The sequence below is a fragment of the Protomyctophum bolini genome (assembly GCF_963924005.1).
Source record: "Protomyctophum bolini genome assembly, chromosome: 21".
NCBI lineage: Eukaryota > Metazoa > Chordata > Actinopteri > Myctophiformes > Myctophidae > Protomyctophum > Protomyctophum bolini.
Window position 1 is genome coordinate 4,811,117 of NC_137882.1, and position 16,021 is coordinate 4,827,137.

Below are 16,021 nucleotides of genomic sequence, written 5' to 3' on the forward strand. Positions count from 1 at the left end.
TAACGACTGACATTTTTAGAATCTGATCTCAGGTCAGAATGAAAACTGTCAGGATGTAGAAGACATTTTTAGAATCTGATCTCAGGTCAGAATGGGCTATAAGGTGGTCTTCTGTCGCATGTTCCAGTTCCTAAATTAGCCACCGGTTCTGTTCTGGTTCTGTTCTGTGGCCCGACTTCTAATGGCTTTATAGAAAAGGCCCCGAAGCCAAACTTATACTTTTCCGACCCCTGGTTTCGAATGACCTAGAAAACTCATTAAAAAAAACCCCCAAAAAACCCAAAACGAGTGACATTGAGCTCATCTCGTTTCACTTCCCGTTAACTTTATTTGCTTTCTTCCTTTTCTTTTTACTGTATGCATATTAACCCCATCTCTGGGGAGTTTCCATCATAATTAATAATAATTGAACCTTCATTAATCCTCATAGGGGGGAATTCTGTTCTGCTTACAGTATGTGTATTAAAGAGCTCTGGTATTTAACACACGTACTGTAAACCTATAAAAATCCAGACACAAGACCTGTTATAGAGACAGATGTGCATATCGTTGATGTCAGGAAGAAACGTTTTCTTCATAAATTACTGCCACAGTTTGTCATACAATAGTGTGGCAGAAACGTATAGCGATGTACTTACAACTCATCACACCGCAACGTGTTGTGATTTCTGAGTGGCGCAACCACCCCAAGGAACAGCAATGTCCCGATGTTTAGAGTGGGGGCAGCGGTGGCCGAACGGTTTGCGGAGCGGTCTTGATATCGGAAGGTCGCTATAGTTCGTATCCCCGGACCGGCACGTTAAAATTACCACCGCTGAAGTGCCCTTTATGGACAAGGCATTGAACTTGAACCCCTACCATGAAATGTTCTATGAGCAGGGCCTGGCTGTAAACAAGTTCTTGAGCTTAGTCCAGTTACCCTGCAGGGTAAACATAGTACCTTTCCTTTCCTTACCAATAGGTAGGTGCACCACTCGCTTCAGACTGGTCTGATTTATTTTATTTCTTCATGAAATTATTGGGGAATTATTATTTTTGTTGCTTTTCTGGGAAACAAAACAAAAAAAATAAATGAACCCATAAATATGTGTCTGCGACCCACAACTGTGTCCCGACCCAGTGTTTGGGAACCAGTATAGTGTAGACCGGGTACAGAGCCGTCTCCAGTTGACACACACAGCCTAGGATTCATCTCTTATTCATCGTTTGTACTTCGTGGATCTCAGTCGACTGCAATGTTTTTATGCATCCCCTGAATGTCTTTTCTGTCCTTCCTGGAGGGACAAACACACATCTGTTCAGTAATGTCTTCTAGTATATGTTGTTGTTGTTTTTTTTTAAAGGCAGTGATTGTTCTTTAATTGTTTTTTTTTTGTCTGCAAGGATTAGGGCTTTTTTTTTTGTTATTGGGGAAACATTTGAAAGTTTCTTGCGAGATATATTTATCTAGCACACCAAAAAAAACTTTCTTTCAAAAGACAGTTTAAAAAAAAAAAACACTCTTGGTGTTTATCTTCAAGCAAACAGCGGTATAACTCTAGGAGAGTATTTTACGTGATGTTCTTACATCCAGAAACGGGTCGACCATATTAAGCCACCATAAGTATTGATTGATAATTATAATTACCTCTGGATCCATTGGAGCCGTTTCATTGATCCCTCGTTGATGGCTGTCTTTGAAGGCTCGCTATTGGCTCGCTGTACTTGTAATCTTTGTCGGAATTGAGGCTCAGATTGAGGTGTTTGAACAGTAGGCTACTTAAGGCCAGTACTTATGTAAATGTGCTTTACACCAGGGGTTCTCAACCCGTGGGACGCCCAATTATTTTAGGGGTTCCAGCCATTTGCAACTGAATGGCTGGAAAATGGAAATTAAGAGTTTACATACTGTAGTACACATATAGTATATGCATAAACTTTCCTTAATGATTATATCTGGTACCAGTTTATGATGTATTTTTGCATATAGACAGTATATTGACACACCTAAAATCTAACACGCCCATTATTAATTTGATTAGTTGTTTGGAGCTGTTTTTTTATTTTTATGGGGCGAGTCGGACCAAGAGACTTGGCAATTTAGTTGTTATGTTGTGCCATTTGATTCCTCCTCACACAAATGTCTGTGTTGTCAATTCAATTCAAAGGGCTTTATTGGCATGAGAAAACATACGTTTACATTGCCAAAGCAGAAAGAACAATACAACAATACAGCAATACAATCAAAACAAAAATGATGTACATTTGAAGGTCAGAATCTTCAATAGATCAAATTCTATGTACCAAGATCACTCGATGCAGGTATAGTGCAGGAATATACACAATGATTAGTCTTTAGGGTGGTTGTGTTCCATTTGATATCCTTCTCCTATCACAGCAACTCACAAATCTTGCTGCTGTGTTTGCACATCGTTGTACTTCGCCCAGCAGATACGGGAGTTTTTTGTCATTGGTCATGTTTTCAAAATGTTGTCACTGTTGTTGTTTCCTCGGAGCCCCCACTAGGGAGCGGGGGGGAGACACACACACACACACACACACACACACACACACACACACACACACACACACACACACACCCCTTCTGTGTTGCCCACCGATGTGTTAATAATCTCAGAGACCAGACTAGAGAGGGGGGGGGGGCACCCTGCTGTGTAGTTCTGTCCTGATTGGTGTAGCAGCAGGATGTGGAGGTGTTGTAGTTCTGTCCTGATTGGTGTAGCAGCAGGATGTGGAGGTGTTGCATTAAACAGCCCTGGCAGGTATTCCTGTGCCAGAAATAATAGCTATTGTTATATGATGTACCGGTAGTTTATAGATTATAGGGCTTGAATTGTTGTCATGTTTTAGGAGATCGTCTCTACTTTCAGTGTATTAAAGGTCCTTAACCCATTCTGAACGGGAACCCATTTTGGTGTTAGCATCATGTTATGCTTTAGCTATTGAAAAATAGCAGATCTACAAGCTCGTAGCGCGCCACCGAGTGGCGCGCTACGAGCTTGTAGGTCTGCTATTTTTTTTAAATTGAAGAACGACTGACATTTTTTTAGAATCTGATCTCAGGTCAGAATGGGTTAATAATCAGACCAGTGTGTGTCCGGCGGAAACCTCGTAAGAATCTGATCTCAGGTCAGAATGGGTTAAACAACGAGAGCTTTTATTTCCTGCTATCAAGTCATCCTTACATCTATCAGAAGTTCAGAACGAGGTCCGTTTTTGAAGTATGAATATATAAGTACGATGCAAAATAATATTTGTTTTGACGCAAAATAATATTTTGTATGGTTTATTCATCGCTCCCCATGGCGGGTAGAGACTTTTAGCGGGGCCACAGAGGCATTTATTTCACAGCGGAAAACACAAGTCGCTCTTCTAAAACACTCCAAATGAAATGCCCAAATGAAAACATGTCAACTCTCTGTGACCAGATAAAAACAGCAGATGTGAACACGCAGTGCAGTGCAGGATAGACTCTCCTTGGAAACCATTCCACGCACGCACACACGCACGCACGCACGCACGCACTCACACACGCACGCACACACACGCACGCGCGCACACACACACACACACACACACGCACACACGCACGCACGCACGCACGCACGCACGCACACACACACACACACACACAACACTTGTGCCACTCGCTCAGCCCTAAGGGTAGACATATATCCTATAATGTGATCCCACAGTCAATATTAGTTCTTTGTATTGATGTCATTTTTATGTCTTCTTTTCTGTTCGTGATACATAAAACAACGGTGTGGCGTTTTGCAGGTGGCTAAATGTCTCCATTTCAGTGCGACGGGCTCCCAAGTGGACCAAAGATTGGTTTCTCTCAACGATTGATTGAAGGCAAATCATCTCTAGAGAGAGAGACATTGTCTCTCCACAATAATCAACTGTAGCTGCTGCTGTAGACAGTCTGTATTTTCAGAAGCTCGAAGAATTCGTAGAAAGGCAGGACGCCATGTCAAATCAATTCCCCACTGCCGTCTCGCCTTTTGCAGTCGCGTAAATATTATAACCAAATTAGTCCAAGCAGAGCTGGCTTGCTGCTTTAGCAGAAATGGTTTAATTAAAGATGTTTTGAACACTTTGTTTGTTTGGTTTCAGCAATATTTGCTGGAGACAGTGTGGGTGTTCGAGTGACAATCGCTCCCATATATTTTGGCTGTGTGAGAAGGTGCAGGCATTCTGGGACTGTGTTCAACAGAACCTGGAGAAAATTATGGGATAGAAACATCATTCGTGACCCCCGTAGTTTATACCTTGGACTGACATCAGAGGACATAATGGGACATGAGGACTTATACCTGTTATATTGCTATTAGCAGCTAAAAGAAAGCCGTCACCAGGAGATGGTTGAAAGCAGACCCTCCTAGAGACGAGCACTGGATGGAAATGATTGAAGAAATATATCTCGTGGAGATGAAAATGACTCATAATTTGAGGACCAAAGCGAAGCTATTTGAAAAACGTTGGGGAAAAATGGCATTTATACATATTTTGTTTCTTGTACTGGTTTGTCTTCGTTTTTGTTTTAGTTTTTCTTGAATGTATCTACTGTATGTTTCGATTGTTGCTTCCGGTCTTGGAGCAGTTCTCAACGTTTCACCGGATGAAATGACAGGCCCTCTGGTGGCATTCAACGGTTTTGGAAGAGATAGTCTGGGCTTGAGAGACTAGTATAGGGGCTCCATTTCTGTCACCGCTAAACCCCTTATCCCTAAACTTCTTTGCCTATTTTTTACTATTTTGCTAAACATTTTTGAATAGTTAAAATGGTCAGTTTACAACAGACGCGTAACTAGATGCCAGTGGGCCCCGACGCAGGCTGATCAGTGAGTGCCCCCGACGACAGCGCCGCACACTCGCCACAGTCAGACACTTCTGACTTCCTTCACGTTGTTAGCCTACAGCCCTATGCTCTAACAGAGCTGTTGGGGAGGCGGGGCACGTGTGTCTAATGCATATGGTATGGTGGCTGTGTGTGCTAGAGCAGCAGCCATCACCAGGCTCCGCCAAACTTCGTTCAACTCAACTGTCATTGCATCTCTGTATGTGTTTATAATTTTATTTTACAGACGGCACGGGTGAGCGGCCGTGTGCCCCCCTTGCCTCTGGGCCCCCACGCAGTCGCGTTGTCTGCGTCACGGTAGTTACGCCGCTGGTCTACAAGCTCACAACGTGTCGATGTAGATTGGCTAGTTGAACTATTAAAAAATGTTCTTCAAAATGGTAAAAAAAAGTTTTAGGGATAAGGAAATGGTCGAAAATGGAGCCCTAGAAGTCAAGCAAACGCAATGGTTTGATGATATAACACGTGAGAACACAGGTGGTTCCGTGGTTGGAGAAATGTTAGTCGTTTAGATGTTCGTTTGCTGTAATATTACTTCACAAACAATCTTTTTGGACGACCGCTGCATGTTTTCTTTTTCGGGACGGGAGTAACTTGTTTTTTTTCTATTCAGGAGGCTCAGCTCTTTGAAGTATACGTGTTTTATGATCACATGGCGGTAAATAGCCTTGTCACCAAAACTCTTCCTCTCAAAACCTCGTCAGCCCGTTTGAAGTCATCTCTGCACGCCGAAGCTTCAAGCTCCCGCCGTCGCCGTCTCAGCGCTATACTGGTTCATGCGTTTGAAAAACTGCCGATGGGAGATCGGGGGGAGGGGGGGAAGGGGGGCCTCCAGTTGACGAAATGAAGCCCTTTCATCTGCCTTTCTTTTTTTTTAAACTGCACAGTTCCCCGTGCAGTCTCCAGACACCTCTTTTCATCAACAAAGCGATGTTGTTCCACTGATGAGAGCGTTTGACTCGGATAGCTCCGGCTTTTTGCACCCGCAGGCTTCATGCATATGCGTTTGTGTATAAGAACCACATTTTTGAATAGTTAAAATGGACAGTTTACAAGCTCACAACGTGTCAATGTAGATTGAGCTAGTTGAACTATTCAAAAATGTTTTTCAAAATAGTAAAAAAGGCAAAGAAGTTTAGGGGTTTAGCGGTGACGAAAATGGAGCCCTTTGGCTACAATACATAGTACATACATATTTTCAACAACTCCAGTTTGTTGGTCGGGTGGAAGTGAACCTCAAATGTCCAAAACACGTTACTTTTCAGGATTCAAATTCAAAAATCGCAAAAGTAGCAAATCTACAAGCTCAAAATGCCATCGCTTTGTGCCACGTTTCAAGTATAACGGTCAGACCAAGTAGTAAAACATTAATTCACAGAAAAACACCAAAAGTGGAGGGCATGAGGATGGGGAGCGGAGAAAGCCAGTAACGGAATAAACCAACCGGAAGAGGAGCGTCTGAAGTGCTGTTTGATGGCAGTCACACGCACCGCCGACTCCATCAGCAGCGCCTCTTATCTCTCTGCTGTCCCCCTCCGCACGTATCTCCTCTTCCCAGGCGGGTCTTGTTTTAAGAGTAGCGAAGCTCGCCTCCTCTGTCAAATATTGGCCTTGCTGAATGCGACGCACACTCTTTCAATCTCTCTCTCCCTCTCTCACTCTCTCTCTCTCTCTCTCTCTCTCACTCTCTCTCTCTATATAGCTCCATCTGCTCCTATGGACTCCCAGGGGTAGAGGGGCTGGGAAAGTTTAAGGCTGAGGTGTTCGCGACGATGCTAATGAAGGCTCTGTTCCATTCTGGTCAAACAGAGTCAGGGTGCTGCTACGTATATTGTGCGTGTTGTGCTCACTGGAAACTCTCCTGCTATGCATTTGTACTATTTATTTCTTCTGTGTAATGCTGTAACGCTTTATTGCTATTGTTTTATTCCAGTAAGTGCCTCTTAATTTATGTATTGCCTTTTTTTTTATGCCACTGGAAAGCACTTTGTAAATGCAGTTTATTATTATTATTATTATTGCATAATATGCATATTATGCACCGAGGCGGCCAGCGCAGTGGTATATTAGTATCGCAACGCAAGGCTAAAAATAGGCAGGGGGGGGGGGGGGGGGGGGGTTATTAGCGCTACGCACGACGGCAAGAGACCCCCAGAATTCTCCCTGAAGAATGTCTAATATCTCTGCATTCACACTGTTAAGCTGCTGAATTGGGCAGTGCATGTCAATGTCTTACTCATTGGAGATGAGAACCTGGCAATATTTGTAGGAAAGTGAAGGCAAAAGTAAGTTTTAATTAATTTAAAAAATGTGCGCGTGCACATTGTTCCCCCCCGACATATCGCACAGGGCCTCGCATCCCCCCGACATATCGCAGTGATCCACGTTTGCGCTACTCTATGCCGTATTGAAGTGGACTCGGTCCCAGACTATTTATTTTCTCCCTGGAAATATAAACGTCTGGGTTTCCGAGGCTACAACATCAGTGACAACACAAATGAGACATTACTGTGGCAGTGCAGTGCTCATAGAACCCCCATGGGTTCTGACCCTGTACTGAAGGTTCTAGCCGTGCAGTGCTCATAGAACTCCCATGGGTTCTGACCCTGTACTGAAGGTTCTGGTAGTGACTCCTCACCGCTGCCTGACTACGGGTGCTGCCTCTGCAAAGGCTGCAAATTGCCATAACCCATCTTGGGCGGGAACCCCTTTTTGGTGTTAGCATTATATACGTTATGCTTTAGCTATTGAAAAATAGCAGATATACAAGCTCGTAGAGCTTGTAGGTCTGCTATTTTTTGAAAAATCAAAGAACGACTGACATAGAAACATAGCTTTTTCAGAAAACTGTCATTTTCAAACAGACATTTTTTTAGAATCTGATCTCAGGTCAGAATGGGATAATGTGTCCTGGAGTGGTCCGGTGCACACAGGGCTCTATGAAGAACCATCTGTGCTGGGCCGCGCACGTATACACGCACGCGTACGCACACGTACACACACACACGCATCGTAGAAAAGCGCACGTGCGCACGATACACTAATCGATTTCTTGCATGAGATAATGTATGTACATGCACACACACTCGTGTCTTTCTTTCTTGTGCTGGACACAATCCATCCATCCTCCCTCAAGGGCGAACGGCGTTCAGCTGGCGCACTTTTAAACTCCTCATGGGTGAAAAATGGAGTGCAATTTACACTAATTGGTGAGCGCTGGATTAACACGCAGGGTGACTACACAAGGTAGTCGCTCTATAGTTTCCCACTGCATGTGCGCACGCACACACGCACGCACACACACGCAGGCACGCACACGCACGCACACACACACACACACACACACACACACACACACACACACACACACACACACACATTCACACTCACGTACAGTACTTGAATAATTTATGACCCATGCAGTTGTGCTACAACACACACACACACACGCACACGCGCACGCACGCACGCACACACACACGCACACTCACGCACGCGCACACACACCCTCTAGTGGCTTCAGTGGTAAAGGCGCAGATGTTGCCTCCAGAGCACGCTCTCTCTCTCTCTCTCTCTCTCTCTCTCTCTCTCTCTCTCTAGGTGGGCGAACGAAGCCGACTGCATGCAAATGCAGCAGTTTGAGCACGGCGTCCATATTAAACAGTGCACACACACACACACACACACGCACACGCACACACACACATGCACTGGAGCCTGACTGCTCTGCCTGCGCAGAGGGAGATTTGGAGGGGCTTTTTTTAACGACTTAAACCAGTGGTTCCCAGACATTTTCATCTCAAGGACCCCCCCCTGGTTTGGTGTGCGTTCAGGCCACCCGTGGACCCCCATAACTCAGACCTACTGTATTAATATCATTATAAGTATAAGGGTACTGTATAAGGGTCTATTATGTCATTCAGACATTGACTGAATTATAGTATGATATGAGGATGATATGATGATAAGGGTATTGTAGGAGCCAAAGAGTGCTTAGCTATAGTGGTTGTCACTTGGTTGGTGATGGGTGTGGGCACCGCATTGACGTCCCGTTATTGGTGGGAGCGTCTCTGTCTCATTTTAAACTTTGAGCTTGTTTGGATATGAATCATTTTATCATTGTTTTGTCGCGCGTCATTACAGTTTGTTTTTAGCTCCCAGGCTTAGCCTGCCGGCATGAGTAATTTATTGGTAAATTATTATCAGCCACAACAGGTATTATAAGGGTCTATTATGGCAACACCAAATCTGTTCGACAAAAATGGCTGATCTCCACGCTCACAATGCATCATGTTTACGGCACATTGTGAGCTTGCACACACACACACACACACACACACACAGCTCAAGATCAAGCTTGCAGATGTGCTATTTTTGCTATTTTCTAAAAGTTACAGTTTATTTTGAACCCGACATGGACGACGTATTGTGTTGTTTGTTTAGTACAGTAAAAGTTTAAAGTCGGCTGCAGTTGGTGTGTGTGTGTGTGTGTGTGTGTGTGTGTGTGTAATATGTGTGCATGTGCATGCGCTTGTTTTTTGTCAGCCTCTCACCTCGCCTACATTGTATTGTGTTGGTACAGAGTTGGAGTTGGATGAAGTTGTTGTTTGTGTGTGTGTGTGTGTGTGTGTGTGTGGGTGTTGTGTTTGTGTGTTGTCACTGTCACAGCCAGGTTATTTTTAAATACTGTCTTCTTAGCAGTCTGTGTTGAGGCCTGCGGAGACTGTGTGTGAGTGTGTGTGTGTTTCAGCAGACAGACAGTATATCTCTCCCTCTCTTTCTCGTATAGCATGATATCAGTTCCATGTTGGAGCAAACGCAACAAACCGTGTGTTTCTCTGTGAAGTTGGAGTGCCGTACAGGGCCTCTGTACCCCTCTGTACCCCTCTGTACCCCTCTGGCACTTCCAATTTTAGATTGTGTTACTTCGGCTCCGTTCTCTCCTCCTCCTCCTCCTCCTCCTCCTCTTCCTCCCCCGGGCCTGGCTATACACAGAAAGCTGTTTGTGAAGCATCATCTCCAGAGCTTTGGAGGCGGTTAGGGGGTTGTGTTGTTTGTGCTGTTCACACATCTGTCTCGGTCTCTGGACGGCGCTGAAGGAAAATGGGTCACAAATTGAGCATCCTGGTGGAAACGCGTTCCGTACTCAGGCTCAGGTGGAGCGATGGATCACGCCGTTTAGTCGGGCGGCGGCGTGGTGGCATGCTGAGGATGACCAGTGGTGCAGTACTCAAGTACTTTTTACTTACTGTAAGTAAAAGTATCAATACTTTTACAATAGGGGGCACAGTCGGTAGTGCTGTCGCCTCACAGGGAGTCGACGAGGGGGGAGGGAGGGTACATACGGGAAATATTGAGTCACAAAGCATTTATGTCAGATCAAAGCTAAGCCTTATCTTTGAGAAAAGGGGATTTGGTAAAACCCCAGGGTCTATATATCTGTAACACCCACCCCCTTTCATGAATTATTTTTAGCCATTTGTTTCTCTCTCACACACACACACACACACACACACACACACACACACACACACACACACACACACACACACACACACACACACACACACACACACACACACACACACACACACACACACACACACACACACACACACACACACACACACACACACACACACACACACACACACACACACACACACACACACACACACACACACACACACACACACACACACACACACACTCTCTCTCTCTCTCTCTCACACACCTCTCTCTCTCTCTCACCATCCATACATCTATCCGTCCATCAAGGAGTCTCCCTTTATAATAAGTATCACTTATGTGTGGAATCATTTGGATTTGTTCTGCACTTGTCATGGTTGTGTTTGCGTGTGTGTGTGCGTGTGTGTGTGTGTGTGTGCGTGTGTGTGTGTGTGTGTGTGTGTGTGTGTGTGTGTGTGTGTGTGTGTGTGTGTGTGTGTGTGTGTGTGTGTGTGTGTGTGTGTGTGTGTGTGTGTGTGTGTGTGTGTGTGTGTGTGTGTGTGTGCGTGCGTGCGTGCGTGCGTGTGTGTGTGTGTGTGTGTGTGTGTGTGTGTGTGTGTGTGTGTGCGTGTGCGTGCGTGTGTGTGTCGGGAAGGACGTTTCTTTCCCGGGGGGATGATGGCGGTGATGATGATGATAACTCTAAAGTGTGGAAATCATTTTTTAACAACGTCTCGAAGTCATAGAGAGGTGACGCCACAAATACACAGTAAACCCTCAGTGTTTCATGGATCCATTCGTAAAACCTTAATCTTCACCATTATAATTTTTTTTGCAGATCCTGAGCTTGTAGATATGCGAAGTTTAAAAGTTTAAAAAAAAGCTATAAGGTGACACAAATGCGTCATCAGGTCTTAATGGCACAAATAACCGGGGGTTCTGAAACGGCAACCACACACCACGTTTTGCTTGCGTTCTGAAAAGGTGCGGGTTCTGAAACGGCCTGAAGATGTGATCATTTGAACGGTCAGTATTAGAGTGGCGGTGTCGTCGTGCATTGAACAAAGAGTCAAAGACGTATTCGTCTGTCCAATCTGTCCATTTAGGATCCATTTATACATGTCTGTCCATGAAGGTCAAAAGCTCTTTTGTGATACTCTGGGGGTTTTGATGGAAATATGCTGTTTCCATTGAGCCTTTATACCAATGCAATTATAATTCACACAAAGACAGACAGACAGACAGTGTGGTAAAATGATAGGCAGAGAGGTTAAATAGAATGTAGGCACACGCACGCACACGCACACACACACACACACACACAGACACACACACACACACACACACACACAGACACAGACACAGACACACACACACACACACACACACACAGACACAGACACAGACACACACACACACACACACACACAGACACAGACACAGACACTCTTTATTATGCTTCATGTGTTTTTCGAGGCTCATCTCATTCATACTTCTTTCTGCTTGCGTTTCTTTTTGCAGATGACCGCATGTGGGCCCGCCCGGATTCTGAGGTTGTGAGCTCACTTCCTGCCCCGCCCCTCCTCCACCTGCGCCTGGAGTAACAGGCGACACCGACCAATCACCACCGCCGTCGTCGGACGTCCGTGTTTTGGGGTTGAAAACAAACTACGGAATTAAAACAACATCGAGGCCAGCCAAAAGGGACCGGCTCACCCACCCCTCCTCCAACAGCCTTTAAAACCCAAACCTCCGACACCACCATGGAGACGCTGTCCCAGGACTCCATCCTGGAGTGTCAGATCTGCTTCAACTACTACAGCCCGCGGCGGCGCCCCAAGCTCCTGGACTGCCGCCACACCTGCTGCTCGGTGTGCCTGACGGCGCTCCGGAGCAGCCAGAAGGAGATCCGCTGCCCGTGGTGCCGCGGCGTGACGCCGCTGCCCGCCGGCCTCTCCGTGTCGGCGCTGCCCGACGACCCGGACGTGGTGGCGGTCATCGCCATCCCGTCGCACGCCTCGGACAACATGACGCACACGCCCGTCTTCATCCGCCTGCCCAGCAACGGCTGCTACATGCTGCCGCTGCCCGCCACCGCCAAGGGGGGCAGCGGGGGGCTGCCGGGGGACGCCATGGGGACGACAATGGGAGGCGGATACCGCTTCCAGAAGGGCCTGACGGTGGCGGTGGCACTGCCCGAGATGCATCAGCAGCATCAGCATCAGCACCAGAGGCCCCTGGCGTTGGGCATGGTGGGCATAGGGGGGACGGTCAGGGGTCTGGAGATGGGGATGGCCGGGGGGGTCTTAGGAGGAGGAGGAGGCGAAGGAGGAGAGAGGAGAGGAGGGGGGCCGGGGGTCGTGGGGGTGGTCGGAGGGACGGGTAAGGGGTCCACGTGGTCGGGCGTGTGCACGGTGATCCTGGTGGCGTGCGTGCTCCTCTTCCTGCTGGGCATCGTTCTGCACAACATGTCGTGCATCTCCAAGCGCTTCACCGTCATCTCCTGCGGCTGAACGAGAGAGAGAGAGAGGACGAGAGAGAGCGAGGATGAGAGAGAGTGGACGGACGGACGGACGGACGCCCGCGCTAGTGAAGTGAAGACACTTTGTGTTCACCGGCCGGTATAGCTCTCATCAGAACTTCACCTCGCCCCAAAAACAACAGACAAGTGACGGAAAAAAACGCTCGTGGCGCTCTACGATGCCACCATGTGGACATTAATTAAAGCCCCGAACGAACACGGAACCTTTTTACAGTACTGTACAGTACAGTAGGGGGTTTTATTAATAAGAGACCGAAAACATGGCCGCCGTCGATGACGTCCGATATTTTAGGTTTTTTGCTTGGTTTCAAAATAATTCAAATTGTAGCAGAAGCAGAAAGTATGCTCACTGTACAGAATGTCCCATTTCACGATGTTTTGTAATATGTTTTTTTAATGTTTTGAGCGCCACGCGATCTCCTCCATCGTGTCCAGCCTGCTCTGAGGATGAACGCACATCCACCCGAGGGAAACGAGAGAGAGAGACTATGAGAGAGAGAGAGATAGATGGATAGATAAATAGATCGATAGAGGGACATTAAGAAGGAAAAGATGACAAAACAAAAACAACAAACTTGGAAATCAAATCCGTCATTGCCATCACCGTTTTTTTGTATAAGTCTGAGGAAACTGTGGGAACGCGTGGGTTACACAATACACACACACGCAGGCGCGGCCGCACGGCGCGCACACACAAAATGCCCTCAGCCCTCACATGATGCTTTGCTGACCCTCACCACCCCCCCCCCGACCCCTCCCCCAGGCTCTGTTCTGTCCATTCGTATGGAGAGAGAGAAGGACATAAGAATGACCTTGTTGAGTGTCTGGCTGCAGGACTGTATTATCAGCTTTGACTCCAACACACATTTACACACTCAAGACACAGATGGTATTGACAGTTTGGGTTTGATGCACTGTCTCACACAAACACACATTCACACAAACACACACTCACTGTACACAAACACACACTCACACAAACACAAACTCACACAAACACACACTCACACACACACACAAACACACACGCACACAATCAATCTGCCGTGCATTTGTTTAGCTGGGCGGTTAGTAGAAATCTGTCAGTGAAATCATGTTCTCTCTCTGTGTGTGTCTGTGTCTGTGTGCGCGTCCATCATATGTAGCTGCAGAGCAGTACACAACTGTACTTACTGTATGTGAAGAGCACATGTGAGCCCAGTCAGACTTTAGAACCAAACCCCTCTTTGACTGTCATATTCTGTTCTCCTAGCCTCTCACCAGTGCAGAGTGCGGAATCGCCTTCGCGTTTGAGTAAATGGTCACACCCCCTCCTACTACAGTAGTAGTAGGGGATAAAGTACAGTAGCCTCAGAGCGCAACGGAGGGGTGCCTTCTCAAGCGAACTCGAGCCACGAGAGACCCCACCGAGCACGCTGAAGTGTGCAAGTTGCCGTGTCGAACGTTGCCAAGTTCGCTTAGCCGACTCTTATGTTATGTTGGAGTTGCAACCCGATAATACACACAGAACAGTAAATCATGTTCTGGCGAGAGCGTTTACCCCGACTGCCACTCAAAGTGGCTACTGGGGGCGGGCACGGTGGCACAGTCGATATAGTGCTGTCGCCTCACAGCTAGAAGGTCCTGGGTTCGATTCCCGCTGGGGACGCTGTGGGCGCTGGGGGCGTGTTCTCTCCTCCACGTCATCAGTGCCCATACCCGAAGGCGAAAGGGCCTTTCTGTGTGGAGTTTGCATGTTCTCCCCGTGTCCCCTATAGGGTAGGTACCCTCACATGTTCTCCCCGTGTCCCATAGGGTAGGTACCCTCACTAAAACATGCAGTAATCCTGGTCTCTAAACTACCTCCCCCTGGCCAGCCTGATGGAGGGGAAAGGAACTGGCCAGGGAAACTCTCCCCTGTCAGGTATAAAGGAGCAGCTTGGACTCCTCATGCATAGAAGGAAGCATGAGGTCAGTCCCCCCAGGTAGGCAGAGGAAGTGTAGCGCCCAGGATTACATTAGATAATTGACACTAGGTGAGAAAATGGGTTGCAAAATCGTGGGATAAAATTTTGATACAAAAAAACTAACAATCACGGCGCGTCCTTAGTTAAACATGAAGGCGATTCCACAGTGGTTTCTGCAGTTTGTATGTTTGTTTGTTGAGGTATTTTATTTGGAATAAATCACACACACAGGGTTGGATTCTATGCTTTTCATATCTCCCCTATTGTCGTTCGTTTTGATTTGATTGCCGGTGGGGATATATTTCATGCCTGCTTCTGAACCGATTAAATACAGACAGTATAGGCTACGTACAGTATGTAGTCTGATATGTTTGATGTATACAGTATGTCTGATATCACAATAAAATAAAAAAATACATTAAACCGTTTATGTTAACCACATTAACGCTGGCATCTCTGTTTTCGGGACATTAATCCAAAGTTATCTCTTTTTTTCCTCCAAAATACACGTGAGCTTGCCGATCGATAATTATTAGTATTTTTGAGTGGTGCAACCACTCCCTACGGAGCTGTGTGTGTGTGTGGGTGGCTGGCTGCCTGTTTTTCACCACCTGTGCGCAACCTAACACACACACACAAACACACACGCACATATTAACTGTATATATGATGATTTCGGGTGTGCCACTGCCAGTACAGTGACAGTACAGTACAGTAGAAGGACCCCCACATGATAACTCATTTCTCAACCGTTTCGGACGTGGGGCGGCTTGCCGGAACCGGGCTGGCACCCTGGCTGTGCATGGTCCTGTAGGTCTGGAACTTCCGGGGACCCCCAGGGACCCCCAGGTGGAGTTTCACCACTCACTTCACACGGGTCTGACTTTTTTTTTATACAAATCGAACCCAGTGTACATGCATGATACACACACATACTGTAGACATGCAGTCTTGTATGTGAGCAGGCACACACACACAGATTGAACCCACAGAGGACAACATTATTTGTGCCGTGTACACATGGTATAGGCCTACATCGTATTTTGGCATAACCCAAAAGCCCAGGTGTTTAAGTATTTAGAAGTAGGATGCTGCTGACACTGTACATTTTTAGACGCATAGCAGCAACCTTCGTCAAGCCTGGAGTGGGAACTCAACCAGAGATACAGTGTACTTACAGTAACAAAAACACACATCCGTGGGGACGGATTGCATCTGTTT

The 16,021-nt window shown here is 46.6% G+C and overlaps 1 protein-coding gene across 1 annotated transcript in view; it reads left to right on the forward strand.

The window, feature by feature from the left end:
* The window catches only part of LOC308336147 (E3 ubiquitin-protein ligase RNF152-like), a 50,983-nt gene extending 35,742 nt beyond the window's left edge, over positions 1–15,241 (forward strand). Inside the window, exon 3 of the mRNA XM_080793412.1 lies at positions 11,834–15,241. Coding sequence (XP_080649538.1) covers positions 12,076–12,825 — 750 coding nt within the window. The 5' untranslated portion in view covers positions 11,834–12,075 and the 3' untranslated portion in view covers positions 12,826–15,241. The remainder of the gene's footprint in view (positions 1–11,833) is intronic.
* Positions 15,242–16,021: the final 780 nt, after the last annotated feature.